Source organism: Brachyhypopomus gauderio, chromosome 18 (genome assembly GCF_052324685.1).
Source record: "Brachyhypopomus gauderio isolate BG-103 chromosome 18, BGAUD_0.2, whole genome shotgun sequence".
Lineage (NCBI taxonomy): Eukaryota > Metazoa > Chordata > Actinopteri > Gymnotiformes > Hypopomidae > Brachyhypopomus > Brachyhypopomus gauderio.
The window spans coordinates 11,099,792-11,122,540 of NC_135228.1; the positions used below are offsets into that span (position 1 = coordinate 11,099,792).

At 45.8% G+C, this 22,749-nt stretch overlaps 2 protein-coding genes across 8 annotated transcripts; both read right to left on the minus strand.

Annotated features, from left to right (window-relative positions):
• Positions 1-1,388: 1,388 nt before the first annotated feature.
• grxcr2 (glutaredoxin and cysteine rich domain containing 2) lies at positions 1,389-13,102 on the minus strand. Of its 5 annotated transcripts, none has more exons than XM_076979768.1 (5): positions 12,989-13,102; positions 4,894-5,260; positions 3,819-4,067; positions 1,618-3,100; positions 1,389-1,514 (listed from the first exon to the last, which is right to left on the minus strand). In XM_076979768.1, the coding sequence occupies exons 2-4, from the start codon at positions 5,197-5,199 to the stop codon at positions 2,930-2,932; spliced, it is 726 nt and encodes a 241-aa protein (XP_076835883.1). In that variant the 5' UTR covers positions 5,200-5,260; positions 12,989-13,102; the 3' UTR covers positions 1,389-1,514; positions 1,618-2,929. The 5 variants fall into 5 exon arrangements, with proteins under 5 accessions (XP_076835883.1, XP_076835882.1, XP_076835881.1 ...); XM_076979767.1 differs by lacking the exon at positions 12,989-13,102 and adding an exon at positions 12,675-12,780; XM_076979766.1 differs by lacking the exon at positions 12,989-13,102 and adding an exon at positions 8,810-9,789 and having other exon boundaries at positions 3,819-4,043.
• Positions 13,103-14,024: 922 nt separating this feature from the next.
• Positions 14,025-21,917, minus strand: plac8l1 (PLAC8 like 1). 3 transcript variants are annotated; one of them, XM_076979770.1, is made up of 4 exons: positions 21,506-21,912; positions 20,507-20,643; positions 15,979-16,122; positions 14,025-14,163 (listed from the first exon to the last, which is right to left on the minus strand). In XM_076979770.1, the coding sequence occupies exons 1-3, from the start codon at positions 21,714-21,716 to the stop codon at positions 15,991-15,993; spliced, it is 480 nt and encodes a 159-aa protein (XP_076835885.1). In that variant the 5' UTR covers positions 21,717-21,912; the 3' UTR covers positions 14,025-14,163; positions 15,979-15,990. The 3 variants fall into 3 exon arrangements, with proteins under 3 accessions (XP_076835885.1, XP_076835886.1, XP_076835884.1); XM_076979771.1 differs by lacking the exon at positions 15,979-16,122 and having other exon boundaries at positions 14,028-14,163; positions 21,506-21,917; XM_076979769.1 differs by lacking the exon at positions 14,025-14,163 and having other exon boundaries at positions 15,372-16,122; positions 21,506-21,911.
• Positions 21,918-22,749: the final 832 nt, after the last annotated feature.

Here is a 22,749-nt window from a genome sequence, read left to right on the forward strand (position 1 = left end):
AGCCCATATATATTTAATATTAAAATTAATATCTATCTCTCTCTCTCTCTCTCTCTCTCTCTCTCTCATATATATATATATATATATATATATATATATATATATATATATATATATATATATATATTAAAATTACACATCTATATTATCTCTCTCTCTCTCTCTATATATATATATATATATATATATATATAGAGAGAGAGAGAGAGATATATATATATAGAGAGAGAGAGAGAGATAATATAGATGTTTAATTTTAATATATATATATAGAGAGTGAGTATATATGTATAGTGTTTCTATCTATCTATCTATCTATCTATCTATCTATCTATCTATCTATCTATCTATCTATCTATCTGTGTGTATGTGTGTGTGTGTGTGTGTGTTTCCACAGGAAAGGAAAATTTAGACCTTTTAATTTATAGGAGGAAGAACCAGTTTATATTTGAAAAAGAATAGATGTTTAAATTGTCACAATCATGTACATCGTAGTTTCTTTCTTTTCTTTTAATTGCTGCCATAGTAACAACTGGCAATGCAAATAGATATGTCATTAATGCAATCCTTAAGTCTCTTGGTCTGATGGTGTTCAACAAACCAAGCAAGCGTTCTCTTGGTTTCTCCAGTGTGTGATTACATCACTTGTAAGTTATATCTCCTGTAAGTAATATGGTAGACAAGTTCTGCAGTAATGCATGAGGAAGAATGGGTGACGAGACAATCCTTTCTGCCAGTTATTTTAGTGTCTATATTAATCTATGTATCACATCTAGAGTGGTTGCAGACTGCAGTACCACAATTAATATCTGAATGATAATTTATCCCACTCTTGACAAGCATGCCTGTGATGTTGCTGTCTAGTCTGTAGATTATTGGAGGATCTTTTAAAAGGGGTGTGGTCTCTGCATCTTCCTGGAGGATCCTGAGGCGTTTAAGTGTAATATTAGCCACTGTGTTGTTTGCAAGATGATAAGTTAGCCCTGAAACTCCTGTTGTCTTAACAGCAGACTGTTTATAGGTCAGTGCGTCCACTCTCTGAATTAGTAAAACACGGGCACAAGCAGCATCTATGACCTTAGGACATCCACAGTTCTGAAAATATTCACCCATTTCCATACTTTTCTCGAGGAAGTTTTATTTCACCATAAATGGGAGTCTTAGTAGCTATAAGAAATGTTGCTTTTGCGGGGTTTGGAATGTGAAGAATTGGACTAGAAATAGGAATGCAATTCTGTAACGTTATAACAGATGATGGTATTTAAACAGGAATTTCCCAACTTCACTGAAACATCCAGTGAGGTGATGCGTATGCCAGGATGTGCTGAACTGCAGAACTTGGTGACACCTGGAGAAGGAAGAACTGAGGTGTGGGAGATCTTCAGACGTACCAGTAGCAGTCATCAGTGTGTCCCAGGGACACCGAGAGCACATGTCCAGTTGTAGCGGTGACGTAGAGGGAGCGACAGGTGAGGGGAACTTTGTGGAAAGGTCTCACATACACAGGAATATATCTAAGGTCCAAATGGGAGGAAGCACAGAGAGTGGTGGAGAATTAGAAGGCTCAGATCTCGTGGGACCTCCAGATCCAGACAGATAAAGAAGTGGAGGACCAACCAGACATAGTCATAGTAGATAAGCTGCAGAAAACAGCGGCAGAAATAGATGTGGCGATCCCAAGTGAAGGAGACATTCGGAGGATGGAATGTGAGAAGCTGGAGAAATAAAGCGAGAATGCAGAAGGTTAACAGTAATGGTGACAGAGGAGACACTCGGGGCTGTGAGAAGCTGGAGAAGAAGCTTCAGTAGATCCCAGGGACGACATTGTTAGTCTCTCTGGAGACGAGGACAATCCTAGGACAAATATCCACACCACACCCTGAATCTCCCATACATATAAATCTGAGGGAGAAATGCTCCAACCTTTTTGTGTATATGTCTATGTATAGCTATTGCACATTTGGTCATCTGATGCGTAAATATATTTTGCGTGTATGTTTTGCTCTGGTTGGTGTGGTGTGGTTTATTTGTTTGTGTTTTTAATAGAGCGGCAAGTCCTGTTACATCTATTGAGTTAACACGCACGTATCAATGCCTGAGTGTCAAACACGTCTGTGTTCATCAGTGGCGAAGCCTATTAGAAGCTACTGGACTGAGTGTGATAACTGGGTCGCTAATACAACACTTAGGTTTTATCATTTCAGGAGCAATATCCTGTCTTTCTCCTTTTGGAGAAATTAAAACACATCTTGGTCACTATCGGGCATATGCTAATGTGGATTTTATCTACCACTGCCAATCATTTCAGTAATAAGTAGAAATACTAAAGCCTGCCATTTGGTTCATACATCTGTTCATATGTCAAGACTTATTATAGAACGAAAATCCATAAATTATATACATAAGCATTTTAATGGTAGTGCACAGAGAACACCATAAATACTTTCACACTTCTTCCTTTTAAAACCCATATAATGACTAAAATTCCATTTTAAAAAATCCATTCCATTTTCTCCCAACATTGTATTACCAGAGTCAAACTCAAAACCATTACTCCGTACACAAGCAGGGACGGGTGTCCTTAAATATATGCTGTTTCCTCAGAGTGAACACATCTCATATTATATTCCATCTTCATTGAGTTTTTGCTCATTAAATGAAAATCACGGACGATGTCCTTGGGAAAAGACCCGTCTTCATTGTCCCTGATAAACCGGACAACATAGCCAAACACTTCACTCAATAAGCCCTCTCTCATGACGCTCAGCCTCACTTTAGCTGTAGTTTATTATCAGTATACTGGGCAGGTCTGCCTGATATTTCCTGTCATACGCCACATCCACAATCCCCGCCATTCGTCCCATCCCTGCTGGCGTCCGCGGTGCGCGGGGTCCGTCGGGGTCCGTCGGGGTCCGTCGGGGTCCGTCGGTTACTTCCCGCACGACTGGCAGCGCTCCAGGCCGTGGGCGTCGCACGCTGGGCAGCGCAGTTGGCGGATGGACTCGTTGAAGCGGTTGGCCAACATGGAGAGCTTGCTGCCGTGACAGAGGGAGCAGGGGGCGCTGCCCGACCCACCACACTGCTCACAGACATCCACGTCCTGCGGGGCACAAACGGGCAGACCTGCAGGCACTTATGACCAAAGGCGGCCCTCGCGGTTACAGACTTACTCGAGGAGCAGATCTCAGCGCTCAAACAACTTTTTAGGCTGATGTGCTTTGTGAAGGACCAGAAACCTGCTTATGTTTGCTAACGCCAGCGATGGCAGGTAGATCAGCTGCACAAAGCAAGCAAAGAAACCCTTTCAGCCCGGCGAGAACGCTGCCGTTTGTGCTCTCAATGACAAATGATACGTCTGGGATTTGAATTTGCGTCTATAGTGTTGAAGCAGCGCCTCAGCCGAAGAAACTACACAGACCGACGGTAACAAGCTGGTTCCCACTGCCTGCAAGGCGGGAGAATGAGCAGCGCAACAGGACTTACAATCAGTGTTTTGTGCATAATGCACGAGGACTGGCAGCAGAGTTATTCTCAGTGAATGAAATGTTGTTTTTCAGGACGCCTCGCGTCTAGGCTGCATTCAGAAAGCTACAAATAGCTCATGCCAAGTCCGCGCCTTATTCAATTAAAAATACGAAACATTAAGGTTGTAACCAAAAGTAGACAATTTTGCTACAGCATTCAAACAAAACAAAATCAATAATTCTCCAAGCACACGACAGGGGTATGATACATAGGTTTATGTATTCCCTTTAAGTGAATTTGTTGTATCCAAGCAAGTAATCGTTTTTAATGTTGAAGATAATTGGGTTTCAGACCTTCGTGGAGGCCTTCAGTTTAGGTGTGGGACTGCGTTCCTCCTTGCGGGCACTTCTTGCTCTGTGTCTCCCCTTGGACCGTGACTCCCGGCCCGGGGAGGTCGTGCCTCCTTCTGCCCGACCACGATGGTGGCTTCTGCCAGACTCGCCTTTTCTCTGCGGGCACCGGACAATCTTCAAGTTGTTCGTGTAGATGATAATTTTTCCAAAGTCTAAAACCGGCTCCTGAATGGAACACACGAAAGCACACTCACACGCAGACACACACACACACACAGGGGGCCAAAGTTACACACTGGTTGCAGATTAGGCAAAATGTACACAAAAGCCAGGGATCAAAGCTCTCTGCCATCTACTCCGAATCCGTTTGATTCCGGCGCTGTAAACAGGGAAGGCAGCGAGAAGGCAGATTCATCACAGCGATCCTTTGAGAGAAGGCTGGGAGAATATTGCCTGCCTTTCATGACCAGTTTGATTTGCTACTCTGCGGATCCACCGCAGAACTATGGCAGGCAAACTTTATGACTGACACTGTAATAACACGGAGCAGAATTATATAGACGCCTTTTCCTCGGCAGTCCCGACTATTTCCAGACATCGGCGTTTGCCTTGTGCGCAGTGTTAGAGGAGCATGAGGCCAATCTTGTTTCACATTCTGATAAGCCACTTTCAGCAGCTGCATACTAATGGTACATTATGCTCGAGGATTTGGTCTAATTATTCACCCCAATTATCTGAGCACGGCATTGTGCAAACAGTGTAAATGGGTAAGAAGAACACACACAGCAAACAATTCAAATAAGGCTAACACTGATGACCGGTGTCCTGGGGCTGAAGTGGCCGCGTATGAAAGCCTCGGTGAAGACCACGTGTCTCTATAAATAGTCAGACTCTAGGAAAACTGAGAGACCACAAGTGAAGTGTCGGTTATGTAACACTACAGCGAGGAACTGTAATGCAGAGAACACGAGAGCTGCTGAACCTTGCTGAACCCGTAGCGTCATGGCGACAGTGCCACGGCGACTGTGGTTTATTTGACCGCAAAAGTCAAAAGTGTTAGCCAGACCCTGCTCACTTTGTCGACGGCGTCTCGCGTATCGCCGCCGTAGCCGTCCGTCCCCCGGTAAACGTCGATCCTCTGGGCGAGGAGCCCCTGCGCCTCCTCGTACCCGCCCAGCTGCTCGGCCGGCGGGCGTCGGGACAGGTCGGCGTGGACGAAGCTGTGGGGGTACGTCTCGCCGGGACTCTCCAGCTCCTGGCCGTCCTCGTAGACGTGCTTCAGCACGCGGCCGCTGTAGGACGAGGCCAGCTTGAACCTCACCTTCCTGGGCATGGCTTCGTGCCTCGGCCCCTGGTTCCAGAGCGGCTGCTCCATCGTCATATCAGCCGCGAGTGGCTCTCTTGACGGCGTCCCGGGTCGAAGCCACACCTGGTATGTGCAGCTGAGGTGTGGTGTGGAGGAACAAGGAGAAAGAGGGAGGTGAGAACAGGGCAGCCGCTACCCGCCGATCCGCTGAATTATTGAGAAGCCGGATCAGGTGCAGAACAGGAGAGGCATAAACCCAAACCTCTGTGCTTTCATTAAATAATCATGCTCAAAGCAGGTGGGTCTCCACACACATATGGATGGGAGTTTCAAAACATGCTGAACACCTCTAGAAGTTTCAGTAGCGACACATATTCAGTCCTCCTGTTATTCGGTGCTGTGCTCAAGAGTCTACAACTGGTTAACTTAGTGACCTTAGTTAAACCTTACTTATTACATGATCCTTAGATATTTGTATAATCGTGGAAAGACGTGTTTATGAAATATTTACATATTTAACAGTTGTTTATAGCCAGTGACCAAATATCCCTTTGCTCATCAGCTTGAGTGTAGTTTGATGATTTTTAAAACCCATATTTAACAGTTGTGTTAAATATTTAACAGTTGTTAAACATTCATCAGCATAACATTCATTGAACTACACTCAAGCCGATGAGCAAAGGGATATTTGGTCAATGGCCTACGAGTGAATTGCTCTGCAGGAGAACAGTCCTTTTAAAGTGCATAGCCCTTCAGCCTTATACAACAGCTCCAGGTCTGAGATTGCTGACATTTTCCTTCTTTTGAGCCATTTTGGTATATCACTGGTCATTATTATGGATAGTGGTCATTAATATCCATCATATTTTCACACAGTATCTTGCAGTGTATGTAAAACCTCGCATGACACCAGCAAAAATGTTCAAGATAAGACCACGGCCAGTGGGGAAACTGTCTAATCTAACAAATGGGGGGACATAACCCTCATGTATTCCAACATTAGCCAGGCAGTTATCTCCCGGGTTGACTGTTATTACATCCGGATGGACTGCCAAGTTATTTTTCCTTTTTCACTGAATTCCACCTCGCTGTAGAGTTATTCGTGGGAGATTTCGTCTCATCTGCATTTCAGTACAACCATTTCAAGGCTTCAGCGAAAAGATTTTGGGCTAAATATAGGCTGTGCGATTAATCTTCCTTTCTTCCTTAATTTTTCTGACATCTGTGGTCAGATGTCAGAAAAAAAATTCAAAACCTTTTTGAATGGAATGAAAATAAGACTTGATTTGGTTAAAAGTCTGACTAAAATTGGAGGTATATGACGAGGTCTTCATAAATGTGAATAAATTGAATGCATCCACTGAGGTAATCTGTTCAAGAACATCTCTTCCTCTGGGATCTTTCTTCCACTTGGTTGCCAAAATAAATAGACTTTTTACCAGATGCTAACTTATCATTAACATGATTTAAAGGGTTTTAGTGCACCAGTGTCATCTAACATGTTGTAATGCCTAACTCTTCCCTTATTCCCATGTTCTCATTGGTGATGGCAGAGGGAGAGAGTGAGGGATTCAGAGAGAGAGAGAGAGAGAGAGAGAGAGAGAGAGAGAGAGAGAGAGAGAGAGAGAGAGAGAGAGAGAGAGCAGCTGGAGAGGCCTGTGAAATATTCATGTGTGTCTTAAATTATGCGTGAATGAATACTGCACACAGTGATCATCTGATAATCACAGGGGTGGGATCGCAAAATGAAGAAACAAGGTTGTTTTGCTGGGGTCGAGGACAGAGCATTTTTGTAGTCATCTGAAAAATTTGCCTGGTATGATGATTTGAACTGCGAAAGAGAGGCCACATCAAATGTTGATGTAGTTTGGTAACGATGGCAATAGGGCAGTGAAAAGGCAAGACGTTCTCCATGAAAAGAAGTTCTCCATGAAGGGAAATTATCCATGAAGAGATGTTCTCTATGAAGAGAAGGTATCAATGAAGAAACGTTCTCTATGAAGAGAAGTTATCCATGAAGAGATGTTCTCCATGGCCAAAAATTGGTTTCTTGAATAGGTTGTCAAAGAAATTTCCATACATCAAACTTCCACATGTCAACACACTGCTCATGTCACCTTCAGTTTGAACTCTCAGCTGTGTCTTAACCAGACCTAAAGCAGACATTGTGCAGCTGCGTCTGCATCGGGTTGAAGGAACCGAGGTGCCATTTTGACAGTAACACTCACCTCTGGAACATGTGACCTAGCATTTACCCACAAAAGAGTGCAAAATTACAGTACTTAAGAGTAAACACTGTTTACTTCTTTCTCTTTTACTGCTCTTTCAAATCCTTTCATTTTAATTCACTGTGGGTCTGGTATCAGTATAGTGCTTGGTAGCTGCGGTGCTAAAGGCAGGCCTTTTCAACACAGCGGGGAGCTGGATCACAGAGAGACGATAATGGCCCAGGAGTCAGCTGCCAATATCAGGTTGAGCTTCGTCTGAACGAATTCCGGCCTGCCGGCGTGGAGCTCCTGCCGTTTGGGCGGAGCAGGAGAACATGGCCCCTCCCTCCTCATCCTATTGGCTCCTCGGGAGCAGGCATCTCTCCGGCCCACCCCTTCGACCGGGCGCCCCATCATTCTTTCCTCTCAAGTTCACGCACAGGTTTCATCTGCACCTCTCACTTCTGGCAAGATCAAACGTTTAAGGAAACGTGAGAAATCTGGCACAGTAAAGCACTGGCTAACATCTATGTTAGTCTTTAAGTGTTATCTAAAGGCCGTTGTCTGTATTTCTGCAGTTCTGTGTCTGTAACACATACAGTTACATTAACAGAATGAACTCAACGTGGGACCAGTGCTTTTGCATTGACATGTTCGATAAGCACGCAATTTATTCTCCACCTGTCTTTTTATTTTATTTTATTAGTCTTTGGCATGAGGACAGTCCCCAGGGGCAGGGCCACCTGTACCTCGCCATACCTCATGTACCTCGCCATCACGCGCCAGCCGACACGGACCCCCACTCAGCGCACACGAGGCCTGGAGGGCCGGGCCGTTAAAGAGAGTGGGGGGGGTACCAGGAGGGAAAAGCCCATTTCCAGGCTGGCGAGGGCTGAGGCGACGCACTCTGAATAATTCAGGAGGTGTCGGCTCATACAAATGTGAAAGTCACAAAGAGGAAAGTGGCAGGAGGCGCGTAGGGAGGAGGTGCGTAGGGAGGAGATTATCCCCCCCCCTTCCCCACGCACGGCCCAGTCTGCACGCCAGTACCGTTTCTCGGAGTCACCGAATGTATACAGGTGTTCCTGCAGCATGACTTTTCCTTCAAAGCAATCCTAACTGGGGAAATCCCACAGCTCCCGCTTTACACTGACTGTAAAGAACAGCATATTTTGTTCCTCCCACCATACTAAATTTGGTTTGGCCTAGTCAAAGGCTGCAAACTGTGCATTCTGGGATCCTAACCAGGGCAGCTGGGGGCAGAGCTCAGCTTGTACCCAGAGTACCGATAACCAGGCCGGACGATTAAAAGAGCGGCTTGAATTAATCAACATACAGTATTAGTGGATTTATTCATGGAGAAGATGCAATTCTGGTTGACAACCCCAAAGCTATCCCTCTGAAGAAGTCCAGCCTGGGCTCTCTAAATATAGACCCAAATCTCAGTGACTGATCTAGAATTGCTCACGCTGACTCACACTGTACTCTTACGCAATGGCCGAACACACTGTGCCCACTGAAAGTTGTTCCAACCCCACTGAGTCTCCATTCACCCGCCTCGCTCCGCCCAGGTAGCTTCGCTTACAGTCTGTCGGGCTCGTTCCCGCGTGCGCTCGACACGCGCGTCGCACGCGGTACGCCTTCGGAAGAAGGGGCCCGGCCCGTTCTACGGTGGACTCTCCGAAGGGGATACCGCAGGGCTTCCGCTGCGGCGCTGTAGTCAGACCTCAGCTCCACTTGAAGGCTGAAAGCGACGCGAAGGCTGTTGGAGATTATCCGGCGACTCGAAATACGGCACGGCATCTGCATTGTGCTAAATTTAATTTGCGTGCCCCAGCGCCACACGCGGTAGGTCCTGTAATTATCACGTTTCTCTTTGAGCATATGAGCCTTTCGTGCGAGATCCTTCCAGGGATCTACGGCCTCGTCCGCATATTCGGCCCTCGGCCTGAGGGAGACGCCGTTTCAAAGCAGCGTCCAGCGCCGGGTTCGGTGATAATTCCTTATATTCGGCTAGCTTTGGAACGTAAATAGAACGTACACGGTTAAGGAATGGTTACGTAACATAATCCCAATTAGCATGTGAACGAAAGCTGTTCATTTCCCTCTCTGCTCTCCCAAAATAGCAACCAGGTGGTGAGGTCCCTGGAGCGTCTATTTAACATGGTGATATGTTCATTTCTTTGTGGCGTGCCAAACCATCCCATAATTTTATTGTAGCTCTGGCAGAATGCTCTGTGCTGCGTTCCTCGCTTCCAAAGCACAGCTTTACGGCTACTCGTGCCCAGAGACAGTCCACCACAAGCCGAACGCGGTCGGTGGAGTCCGGTCTCTCAGTGGCGCCGGCCTTGTTTGAAGGGAGCCTAGATGGATCCGTCATCGCGCCTTCCCTTTTATCCAGCCCTTACATTATCCCCAACCTTAGATATCACCTGCAAACGTCAGGACAAGCAGCACTTCAAACACCCCCCTCTCCCCCCCACCTGACGACCCCCTTTTCCTGCCCGTGTAATTCACAAGTACGGCCTTGTTGTCAGTGTTCGGGTTCTCTGTTTCATCTTCCCACCAGACTGCTTTGAAGATGAATGGGTTTTTTTTTTCTTCCAGTCATGCACACTGTAGCCCAAACTCATACTGGTTCTCCCAGGATGGCTTACTTGTAGGATAATTACACCAGTTTTCAGTTTTTTGCTAATTAGTGTTTTCTAATTCCACTTGGGTGGAATATCCGTACACAGAGAAAGATTCCCCTCACTGGGAAGCTTGAGATCTTCCTTTGAAGCCGGCTGGTATTTTTCCACTGGCTTGCGAGCGCTGGTCCTCAGCGGTTCTCGTCACAGAATAAAACACCCATCATTGTCAACAAAGATTCAGCAAAGTTCACGCTTTGGTCTGTGCAAGTGCCCACCACAGTAACTCTTCAACGGACTTTGTGGAGAGGCAAAATGACAGGAGAGATCTGCGAGAGGCGAGATGGTTTCACAGCCTTCTGCCTTCAGTCCATGATGTTTAAGTTCAGTTCAACTTTAATAAGAAGAGAACAGGATCCTTAAAGTGGCAGTTGGAGTAGCAAGTGAAGGCTACAGTTGGTAAATAATCCATGCATTTATTGTCATCAAAATATGCGTCATGTTCTAAACATTATTGGACAAATTTGCTTGGTATGATCTCTTATAAACGCCATCTGACGCTTCAAAGGTTTCAAGGAAAAGCAGGCAGGGTGTTATTTCTAGTCCACGTCGGGCTGTTTTTGTCAAGGACGCCTTGTTTATTTCTTTCTTTTTCAGCTAGTCATGCCTGCAGCTCGCACGAGTTGAGCAAGACAGCTCTCACAGTGTGTGTGTGTATGTGTGTGTGTGTGTGTGTGTGTGACACACGAGTACAGAACAGCCCGTGTGAAGTTCTTTCCTCAAAGTCTGGACGATGTATTCTGCGACGTGGTAGTGCAGGCCACAAATACGCCATAATTGAATCCCCCATGCCTTCCTTCCTCCCGGTTCCTTCACAGCTTCCTTCTGAAGTGTCCACACTTGCTTGCTTCTTATGCTTTCGCCAATCTCCTCACCGGGCTCGCTCCACCTCCACAGGCCGCTGCGTGTTCACCCACATACCTGCTCATCTGCTTGATCCGAACCCCACAGCTTCTCTTCACGTCTGGCTTTCCCCTCACATCCCCTCCCCCGCCCCTGCCTCTTGGGCTCACACTCTTGACTGCCTTTGTCCTCGGTCTCCCATATTTCTGCTCTTATTCTCTCTTATTCTTTACCATGCTTTCTTTCAGGTCCTCACCTCTCTCTCTCTCCCTCCCTCTCGTCCTTTTGAGGTTCCTTCTATCCTTGCCATATTGTCCAGCCTCTCTTCTTGTCATACTAATTTTTTCCCCTCCATATAATCCTGCTGACTTTCCCGACTTCTCTCACACGTCTCCGTCTCTCTCCCCCGACTCTCCTCACTCCGTCTCTCTCTCTCTCTCACACAAACTCCTCTCTCTCTCTCACATCTCTTCTCTGTCTCTCTCCCTGTCTGTCTTTCTCTCTCTCTATCTCTCTCCATCTCTCTGAGAGCAGCTAGCGCAGGCCGGGGTGACTGATGAGCGTTCCAAGGGCAGCCCATGCCGACGGCCGAGCCCCGTGGCCCTCTGTCATGATCCGTTCATTTGATTGACATGTCATCCACAGCAGCCGTTTGTTTCTTTTGCACAGGAGGCCCGAGCCGCTCGCACTCCCTTCAGAGCGGGGACCTGGCGAGATGCGGCCGGCTTTATTTTTAGAGCCGCCCGGGCTCTCGGGTCCGGCCAACCCAGGACTCTTCTAACAGGGATTTTTCACCAGGTTCAGACAAGCTCCCTGACACCTTTTCTTGATAAGATAAATCGATACCAGCACTGTCTGCGTTGTCTCTCCCACATGAAAGAAAAACGATACAAGTCATTATAAACTCTGCGCTCATGTGGGTTCAGTGAAGGTTGTAAATACTGTAAAAACATTCTGGCACCTGCGTTTATCCTGAAGATCCTTGGTGCTGGCTGATCTTACGGGGAGGAAGGGAGGACTGACAGAATGACCTTGCATATTCAAGACAACTCGGACAGCAGCTGACATCTAGTCCGTGTGTACGAAGCTGGTTGTCGCACTGTAGACTTCACAATTGGCAAGATGGCGGCTAGTGACTCAAAACGAAACCCCAGCGCGGCTATCCACGACTATCAGCGCCGTCAGGCAAATAAGCCAAACCGGGTGGCGAATTGTGATTGGATCCCATCAATCGCACGCTACAACAGAGAATATTCAGCAGATCGGAAGCGGAGCTACGAGTGGTGCGGACAGAAAGAGCTGTCGGTGCTGACCGGTGTTGCTTTTGGAAATGTGCTCTCAGACCTGCTGTGGAAGCAAAAGTCAATTTATATTACAAATGAACTTCCCTGGTGGGATACAGTCCAGTGCCAAAGCTCTGAACGTAAAAATAAACAAGCTTATGTTTCACCTTGCTTCTTAAATGATCCCCCAAAACTAGACTTTTTAGGAAACTAAAACTGATTATTGGTATTTGGAGACCCACAAAGAAATAAAGGATATATGATCTTTCCTTGTTGGAGTGCATACAGAGGAGAGGAGAAAGTTACGCTTCGTATAGTATTCTGTTACATTTTGCCTTTAGCATAGGGGCAGATGCTATACTTACTGTATATGCACTGGGAATTTGAATATTTAAATAGGTTTATATTGCACAGTATGTTTGTATAGGTTTCTGACTACTTCCTTTGAGAGCCAACGTGCAAAAACACAGGTAAGCCTCATGACTGCAGGTTTCTGACGTTTTCACTCTGGTTTAAACAGTACTGACCTTTAATCCTTATGGCCTCGAGGAAATAAACACTCCCACCACCTCTTCTACCACGCAGATGCAGCCCAGGAGCAGTAGAAGGTAAATAGGGTTGCAAAAAGGCCTGCTGTTGATTTTATTAACAGGGATAAGTGCGCGCTGGAGTCAGTGTGGAGTCCTTAGTGTAAAGTTTGTGACGTCAACAACTCTGCGATGAACCGTATCCAGTGTATTAACAGTAACATCACCTAGTGATATCTGAGGTGGTGCAAACATCAGAGCTACCAAAAATCAACACTCATTCTGAAATAATAAAGGCCTCATTATGGACTTACTGTGGTCGACTTCTCAATATGAAGGTCTTGTTTTAATAGCTTGATACCACTGTGATATATAAGACCAATGTTGAAGTAACAGTAAGAGGTAATAAACTCATGAATCATTACACACAGATGAGTAACCGAGGCAGGACTTTGCAATGCCAGTTCTCAGTTCAGTAAAATAGCTGTAACTTCATACGCCTTTACACTGAGTGGCTCTCCATCTGTGTATCTGGAATATCTTGGCATTGTAATCTTTTAGAACGTCAGATGGATGGAACTACATTGAAAGCATATTTCTGAGGACACTCATGCAATATTCAAGAATGCCCGTTCTCTCCGTCTCAAGGAGGAAAAGAACTTCACTGAATCTTCTGAATGGACATCGCCATATCGAGGACAATTCCTGTGATTGCTGCTGGGTCATTACCGAGACGTCTGGGCCCAGATCCACATGAGAGAACCTCTGGGGTTCCTCCTGAGCCACCACTCATCACTACTGTAGTGGCACTAACCCCCTTTGGGTGGTGTGCTGACCGTGCTCCAGATCTGAGGACCTTGTTGCCTCAATGTAAGAAATGTAACCCACCATGGAAGTTTACCAAGGACCATCACATGGTGCGGTCACCAGCAGAGTGGATGAAGATAGTCATTAAAACTGCTTCCTGTATGTTATGTTTGGCCCTGGTATCAAAAATTAAGACCTGCCTTATCAAAAATGAGTTGAAACTACTATTTATATATGAATATGAAAATATGAACAAGTCGTGATGGCCGATGGCTGCACAATATTCACAGGAGGGAAAAAGTGTCAAATAATTTGTAGGCATTTCATTTGGAGCCGGTCCCTGTGGCTCCATCTGCGTTTGAAGTGGTTTTCATTTTGTTGAGACAGTTCGTCTGAAAGAATTTTAATCTGTAACTGGCCAAACGCTGCCATGATCCACAGTGATTTTCTCATGGATTAAGTAGCTCTTGGAGCTCAGCCTCCCTTGGGCGTCCTCCTCTAAGGCTATGGCTGTTCTTCGGACCTGGCCACATGAATTGCGTTGGACTCCTCATAACGACAAACCAATAAGCAGCATTTGATCCACGCCGGGCCCCGGGAAGGAGCCGGCGGGTCTCGTGTGACCTATTCTTCACTTTACGGCCAGAGCCTCCCAGACAACAGCCAGCGTCCATCCATGAATCTGCGGGAGATGAAAGAGTCGCATCATCAATCAGCACAAGACCTTGGAAGTTGGTGCTGGAAGATAAAAGGGCGAACATGCAACCGAGTGGCGGGCAGCACTAACTAACCCGCTGCAGTGCAGTGGGGGGGGGGGGGGGGAGGTTTGAAAGGTGCTGAGTGGTAAAAGACTTCAGAGTCCACCGTGGAGTCTACAGAGGAACTGCGGTGCCCTCTCATTCCTTTCATTATAAATGCTGGACCACAATGTCTTATGCAACTACATGCCTTGTGACAGAGGGATACTCTTACCAATTATATAGACTGAAAAATGGTATCTAAACTACTCTAACCACCACCACCACCAGTGTGGTTTTTGAGGCTGGACTCGATTTGCCTTAAGTTACACGCCTTTGTAATAAACGTGACCTTAAATGATGCCCTCTTCACCACGTGACCCAATCGTAGGGGTGGAAAACCACAGCCCGCGTCCTCCACGGACACTAGAGGCACAGCCGAACCGAAAGCAGCGTGCTCTCTCCTGCAGTCGTGTCCGTCCAAACAAGGGCTCGTCTGCTGACGGCTCCTCCCCCTTGCTGACGCCATAAAGCAGGGTGCTTAGTCACGGCGCGAGAGCCACGCTGCAGGCACGAGAACACCTGACCGGGCCCCCTGCGCCGCGAGGAGCCGGCCCGCTGGAGCACGGCCACGAGGGGAACGGCCCCAGGTGGCCGTGCTGTTGCCCTGGTTAGAGCCATCGCCGAGGGGAAGCTCGCTCTGCCAAACACCCTCCCGTACGCGCACATGTACGTCACGCCCAGGACTGATCTCCAACAGGGGGCATGGAAAGGAAAATGAAGTCACGAGGTATAGCGAGAAAAAAAAACATTTTTTCGTGATCCTTTCTGGTCCGTTGCCCAGAATGCTGAAGTCAAGCCTGCTGTACACCCCCCACACCTCGTATTTCCTCCCTATTCCATGTGTCCAAGTTCAGCTGGACAGGGCTGGAGGCTCCGGTGGTCTCGCTGTCCTGGATGCACAGAGAAAGCCCCACACTGCCGTCTTCGACTGGTGCCTCCATCAGCAAAGGCACATTTACTATGGTCTGTGGAAGAGGTGAGTGGAGGGGTATGTTTATATACGTGTGTGTGGCAACAGTGCCCTCTACTGGATGGAACATACCAAAAATAAAGCTCTCGTGTTCGGGTCTGGTAAACACTCGCAGGTTAATATTTTCAAAAGATCTCTCCATTTATTGGACTCAAGCAGAGTCTTTTATGTGTAGTGCGTAATGTTTAAAAGTGCATTCTGCACAAATCATTCTGATGGCAAATTATGCAGTGTACATACTGACTCATGTCATACAAACAATGTTAAACAACACACTGCAAATAATAATGCATAATGTTGGACAAATGGATTGGTTTGACAGATTTTTCCGTTGTTTGTCAATAACATGTAAAACTTCCAAAATTTCAAGAAAGAAAAAATAACCAGACCAAACATGCACCATTTGGATAGCTCTGAGAATGGATCGATCAAAAGATAACTATATATAAACAAACCCCCACCCACATCTACCCATCTATCTACCCATCTAGTGGAAATACCACAGACATCCATCTTTAACCAACAAGTACTGGCAGGTCTCTTTACTCAACCCAGTTTATAAATATACAGACAGCTAAGGCTGTAGCCTGTCAGTCTCAATCTACTCTCTTTACATTATAGACACACGTGTACAGAAACACGAACCTGCATGCGCTTATGCACTCGTGTACACTGATATGTGCATGCATTTAGACACACACACACACACACACACACACACACACACGTTCTCTTGCTTTCAGGAGCTGTCCAGTGCAGTAGAGACGGTGTACGTCTGCCTCCTCAGCCTCCTCTTCATCTCTCGGGTCATTTGACACACAGCCAGAGGGTAGCAGAGGCACACTGTAGTCCAGTCTTCACAGATGCTGCCCTACACATCCCCATGATACAGAGAAGGCCCCCCCCCCCACACACACACATCAGGATGTTAAGTCATGACTTAAGCATTACACAGCCTGTAAGATCTTCTTGTTTATGTGTGTTAAAGGAAAATTAGAACTAGGGCTGAACGATTTTGGAAAATAATCTAATTGCAATTTTTTATCTATAAATTGCGATTGCGATTTAAAATCGCGATTTTTTTCCATTGTTCCACTTCAGGCATTTTTTATACAGCTCAGATACAGGGTTGCCGGAGTGGGGGGGGTGTAAAAAATGGACTAAATTTAAGTATTATTATTATATCGTGATGGATCGATCGCCTGTGGTTGGCGCCAGAGCGAACTACTAACTTTTTATAGTCTAAGACGCTCAATGCGTGAGAGTTGGCAACCCTGCAGGTATAGCAACTTGGCTAAAATATGTGCGTGAGGGCATTTGGTAGCGCATATCCAGTGTGTTTAACAAAGCCATGAAGCCGGGATTGTTCACTACATTAACGGACATCATGTCTTTCATCTATGAACTCCGTTACTGCCCGAGTTATTTCAGCGTGCCGCTTCCAATTATATCCATAAGGAGTTACACTTTCAAACTGTTTGGTCAGTGAACCCTGTCTGCTGGACCGCGGTCAAGCTATCCGCGCTTTCGCGATTCATCCGCGCTTTCGCGATTCATCCGCGCTTTAAATCTTATTGCGCCTATATCATGGGTTAAAGCAAGAAATTTTCATTTGACTGAAACATTTTTCCTGGCAAAAGACAATGCCAGCAATTACTGAAAATGTAGTGTAGTTGGGACACGGCCTCTTTTGCCTAATTCTACACAATAAACACATTTATAAAGTATATTTATCTAAACAGCCTGTGTAAGGAGAGAAGAGAGAATGAACACCTGAGCAATAAATGTACATAAATGTTTATATAATGGAGTTATCTGGGGGTCCTCTTCCAGAAAATTATTTAAAGATCAAGTCAAATTTAGTGAATCCTGGTGAGAGGTATGAAGCTCTCTTGTTTTTATCAGATTCATCATCGCAAAAACATAAGCCGTAAGATTACATGCTTTAAGTAGGTATGTTACAAAAAATTAACACCACTGGATAGAGCTTTTAAATACAAACAGAACAACACCATCCATGTTAAGCCTGGTTTAAGCCTTTATACTTGACGCAGCACGAGTGGCGTGAGCAGCGCGAGGGTCCGCACGCCGAAAATGACGTAATCGCGGTGGCTCCACCCGTGCGCGAGAGCCTCGCAGTTTTGTAACTTCGCGCGCACAGCGCTTCAGCGCAGTGAACCAAGTCATGTTTGCCGGATTCATACACCTTTATAAGGTGGAATTAAAGCACTTGTACGTCACTTTCAAGGTCCATTTCAACGCGTTCTCAACGTTAAATTTAAGTTAAATATTTATACATATACTCGAAATGACTCGAAATAATTGGCTTTTTATCACATTATTTAATGGTGGTTTATTTTCAAAACGCCCAATCTTAACGACTTCACGTTCTCTCATGTTTCGTCCTGGAATTACAAGAGGCTCGTATTTGTTAACGTAATAACTGTTCAGTCAGACAGATATTTGTTGTGAAACGAAGTAGTTACATTTTCAAGCATTTTAAAGTACTTTAGCCTAAATTCCAGCACTAATGCAACATTACAATTGGTCAGGTAAATGTTCATTCCCCTGTTTTGAGGGGTGTTTCTTTATACTACCACATATTGCTTCGGACTACACTGCAAAAAGAATGTGACGCAGCAAGTAGCCTCCGCCGTTCGCGCAGGTGTACAGAGTCGCGCGCTACGATCACGCCAGGCAGGAGGGGGGTAAAAACTTTTCTACGTAACATCCGCAAATCTGAAGGCGGAATGAACCGCAAGTCAATCAAATGACACCGCCGTCATCCATCCAGCGCTGATGAGCGCCAGTGAGAATCATATTTCGGCCACAAACCAGATAGCACGCGCGTGTGTTGTTTATTATGATTTGACGGATTTTTTCCCCAAAAAAATCAAATGACGGAAATCCGTCTTAGTGAGAACTTTAACCCATGGCCTATATGCGTGATTTTACGGTATTTCGCTGCTCACCGCATACTAAAGCTGTATAAGCGCAGAGAAACACTTTTGCGTATTTGAAGATGCAGCACTGGTCGTTGGCATTTTAGCCTTACAAATATGAGGCTTTGTGGTGTTTTTTTTTAATGCTGAAGAAGGTTTGTAGTGTTTCCTCGCGTCGTAGCGACAGTAGCAAGGCACGTTTTACACAGTACCTGACGATGAGCAGCATCTTTTAAAAGCCAAAGTAATTTCACACAACTGATGTGCTGCCCCTCTTTGGTATTAGACTTTCAGTAGTGTCAGCTTCTGTCGAGCCTGAAGCCATTGTGCAACAAGTTAAAGTGCGCTGTGTTAACTTCACTTCTCCACCTCCCTGCCTCCTGCTCGGGTTGCTCCGTTCGTCCTCGGCTCGGCTCGCTCCCAAGTCACGTGACCAGTTTAAATCGCAGCCTGTGCGATTAGACAATCGCGTTTTTAAAAATCGCGAAATTATCGCAAATGCAATTAATCGTTCAGCCCTAATTAGAACCAGGATCAATTTCTGTGTATAATAATGGTCTTATTAATCTGTACTTAGAACAAAAAGACAAACCTCGCAAAAGGAAACAAATAGAAGAAACATATAAGGGCTAGAAATCAGCTTGGTCAACAAACATTTACACGTTTGGCCAAGAACACTATCACAGATTCATCAGTTACAAATCCAGTCATTTTTCAGACAGGAGAACTTTCCTTCTTTCAACTTTTCTAGAGGGGAAAATTTGAATTACAACATGGAAATTCCTTTAAACCAGAAATGCTGGGTTATTCTCCATTCACCACAATGGCTGGGAGCTCTTCTCGAAACGTAATCCAATAACTAACAATATACTGTATGACTGCAATACCACAAGACGCCACACCACAAAAAACATCTTAGCCAATGAGCTTAAACAGCTTAAACATAGAAAATCTATCCAATAAACTTAAAATCTCAAAAGTAAAAAGTGTTAACAAATAACATTTCATGATTTTCATTTATTTAATGAGTTTGACTAATATACAAAATGATCAAAATTTGATTTCAGTTTGAACTTTCTAATAATAAATGTCCACTAGTCCAGTTAGAATAATGATGTGTCATCAACCGAACATTACAAAGTTATGTCTAATTAGTTGACTAAGGTTGGTCATCTTTTGAAATATTTCAATATCTGTACATTATCTGGTGTGGCTAAACTGAACTACAAGTCAGACTTTTCAAAACCCGAAGCTCTTGTTGCTCCCCACCGTCAGTGGGTGTGAAACAAACTCGACTAACTGTGGCATGAGCTGAAGGCCACAGTGTCATGCGTGTACTGCAGTGACGAGATAAGACACTGCTGATATTTTTCTCTGGAAAAAAAAGAGGGCTAGCTAGCAGCCATCATGCTGCTACAGGCACCGGCTGCCCTACGTCCGTGCCTGCACTGAGGATCCTGAGGAGAAGGTGGCAGAGTACGGAGTACGGGAGATTATTCAGCGCGGTATCACTCTGTTCTCTACCCGCCTGCACCGAAGCCATTTGGTTCCGTAGGGAGCGGTTGGTTGGCAACCGGTCCTAGTGACGAATGGCGCTTTAGTCGGAGTGATCTAGAAAAGTGTAGCGTGGACAAAAGCTAGCTGCACTGTGTCAGTCGAGTCGTCATCCAAGTTACCAAGACCAAAACGTGATTTATTTATGCCATACTGGCAACTTATGGGCAAAAGTCTGAGAAATGTTTCAAGCTGCCTCAGAGTGACCTTTCACCCCTCATGTATGCAAACAGGACAGGGGTCAGGACAGGGGTCAGGACCAGTGCTGCTCATTACAAACAAGTTAACAAGGTTAAAAAAGCTCCATATGAATGCTTTGATCTAAATTGGAGAGCCATGCAGCTTGAATCTTGAAACACGGGTAAAAAAAAAAACACTTCTGCACATAAATCTGATGATCAAAGCTCTTTTTAACGTACCTGTTTGTTTCTATGGCTCCCTATAGATTATCTACAGAAGAAAAAATGTCTACCAAGGTATTGGCTGAAAATGATTTTTCAGCAGGGTTAAGGTTAGAACTAGGTTTGTATTTTGGATTGAAGTTAAGCTGAGGGCCAGGGTTAAGTTAGGGTTACATTTAATGGAATGTATTGGATTGCATTTAGATTTCAGTTGCATTTAACTGACATTAATTATTCAGGTGAATGTCAGCTATAGCATCTACAGTAAGCAATCAAAGTTCAATGTATAAAAAACAAGTATGCAAAATATGCCAGAAATGGCACAGAAACGACACCCTGAAACGCTGGCTGACCTCACCCTGATTTTGAAGCGTTCGCGGAAGGCGACCCGCATGGCCAGGGCGGAGGCGGGGAGCAGGGGCAGCCACATGCTCTCGCCCAGCTGATGGGCCAAGCTCAGCTCCAGACAACAGGGCAGCAAGGCTCCCGTCACACCTGCAGGGCACAACAAAACGGACTCCAGCCTTAACAGTTACAAGTTGAGAGCTTTCACTTAAAGCCAAGGCATTTTCGGCTGTTTCCAGTCAATGGAATCGTTTCAGAGCTTAAAAACAAGTAATAGTTTGCAAATCTTAGCTAAAGCTACAGTGTTGAAGGATAATTTCCTTTTATGCAGGTGGATTAACAGGGTTTGCGTTGTTTGTGCGGTTATTTTGCTAATGTCTCTAACACACTGAAAGGCAATGCCTCCAATTAGCATAATGCAAATGAAAGATCAAAACTAGCAGCTGTCTCGAATATCACCATTCACAATATTACATTCTGTGATCTTCATTTTTCTCATTACACTTCATAAGTGCAAAAAAAGTCATAAGGATACAGTGCATAAAGATGGCAAAGCTCACCTGCTGTTCTATGGCATTTAATTTTAAATGGAACTACCTCACTAAGTAATGCATAATGAAGCAATTTTGTGATGACTGAAATTTGCATAATGCTAATTGACCACTTCTCAGCAAAATTAAACCATTTGTGCCCGATGCTAATATTAGTAATGCATTTGCAGCATTTTCACCTACACATCAGAGTTTTTACAGGTTATGTAAGCCTTTAAGTTTTCACAAAATGGATCTTTATGGAGTACATCTCCCCAGAGACATACGGTGAAGGCTCTGCTTGGAATATTTAGAAGTATAAAATCTCAAAATAACAGCATCACTCAATGGTCCTGGTGTCCACATTGCCAACACAACCTTCAAAAATCTGTTTCATATCTGCAAACGCTCTCAGCTGCTTCTGCGTTTCGGCTGTCGGGCCCGACCGCACGTTTCGCTCCCCGTGAAACACTCTTCCTTACAGGTGCAGCCGTCCGCACACGACTCAAACAGGCCTGCGCTCCAGTCTCCGCCCGTCGTGGTGATGGTGGTGACCGTCGCCGTGGTCGTGCCCAGGCCCGGCTGGGTCAGCACGGGGAGCTGCGCGGCGCCGTTCTGGGGGATCCGGCCCGCGTTTCCGGTTCCGTCGGAGTCCGGTTCGTAGCGGGGCGACAGGAGAGGTCGCTGCTGCATAGTTCGGAAGCACGACGTCGGGAGTGATCGCGCGTGGCACGAGGCGTCGTCCCGACGTGAGCGCGGGGTTTTCACGGTGTCGCCTTCTGTACGAGAGATGCCGTCTGATAGGGAGAACGCTTACATAACTGCGATGGTGGCGGAGACGCCGGGGTGTAGCAGCTCTTACACCCTGACAGGGGAGTGAGGGGGGGTGGGGAGTGTGGGGTGGGTGGAGGAGGAGGGTGAGTTTGCCATGGTGACGGTGGGGTGTGCTCCTTCAGATAACTGCCTGGTCAAAGAGCTAAACCAGCAAGCTGGGCTGGACTGATAAGACGCCAGCCTTCTCCCAAGACATTATGACACACACACACACACACACACACACTGAAGAAGCACACAATGGAGGAGTAACACATCCAGACATAGCCAATTAAGACACACACCAGCAGGAGCAGACACACTCCCTTCTCGTGCAAACTAACACACTGCTGGACACACTGAACAGCCCTGGGCATGGAGCAGAGCATGCTGGATCTTCTAGCCACGTCACCCTGGTCCAGTCAGCACGACCCATTCACAACACGATGAAATGACACAGACGGACGACGCCCACACCGGTGAGCTTCCTGCACGTGCACACGGCCTATTCACGCGCCTTGGAGTGCACGTCCGCTTTGAATATGTTGACGATTAGCTCCCAAAAACACAAAGCGACCAACAGTTCTGACCATTCTCCAACATTCCGGATGAGACCAAAAAGGTTTGGTGTGTGTGTGTGTGTGTGTGTGTGTGGGGGGGGGGGGGGGGGGGGGTTTGGGGGGGAGTGAGTATGCAGTGCACGAATGTTCTAGCACTAGAAGAGGAAAACACTGCCAGACTGATTCTCAAATAACACCCTAAATACAAAGGTATGCAATTTACTTCATTGTCACAAAGTCATTCATGTCACCTGAGGATTTTTCTATTTTATTAATTTTCCATTCATAGTCTACATGAGGTTCAATCAGAAACAATAGTGCCCAGGATAGAACCAAAATGGGGAGGGTTTTTT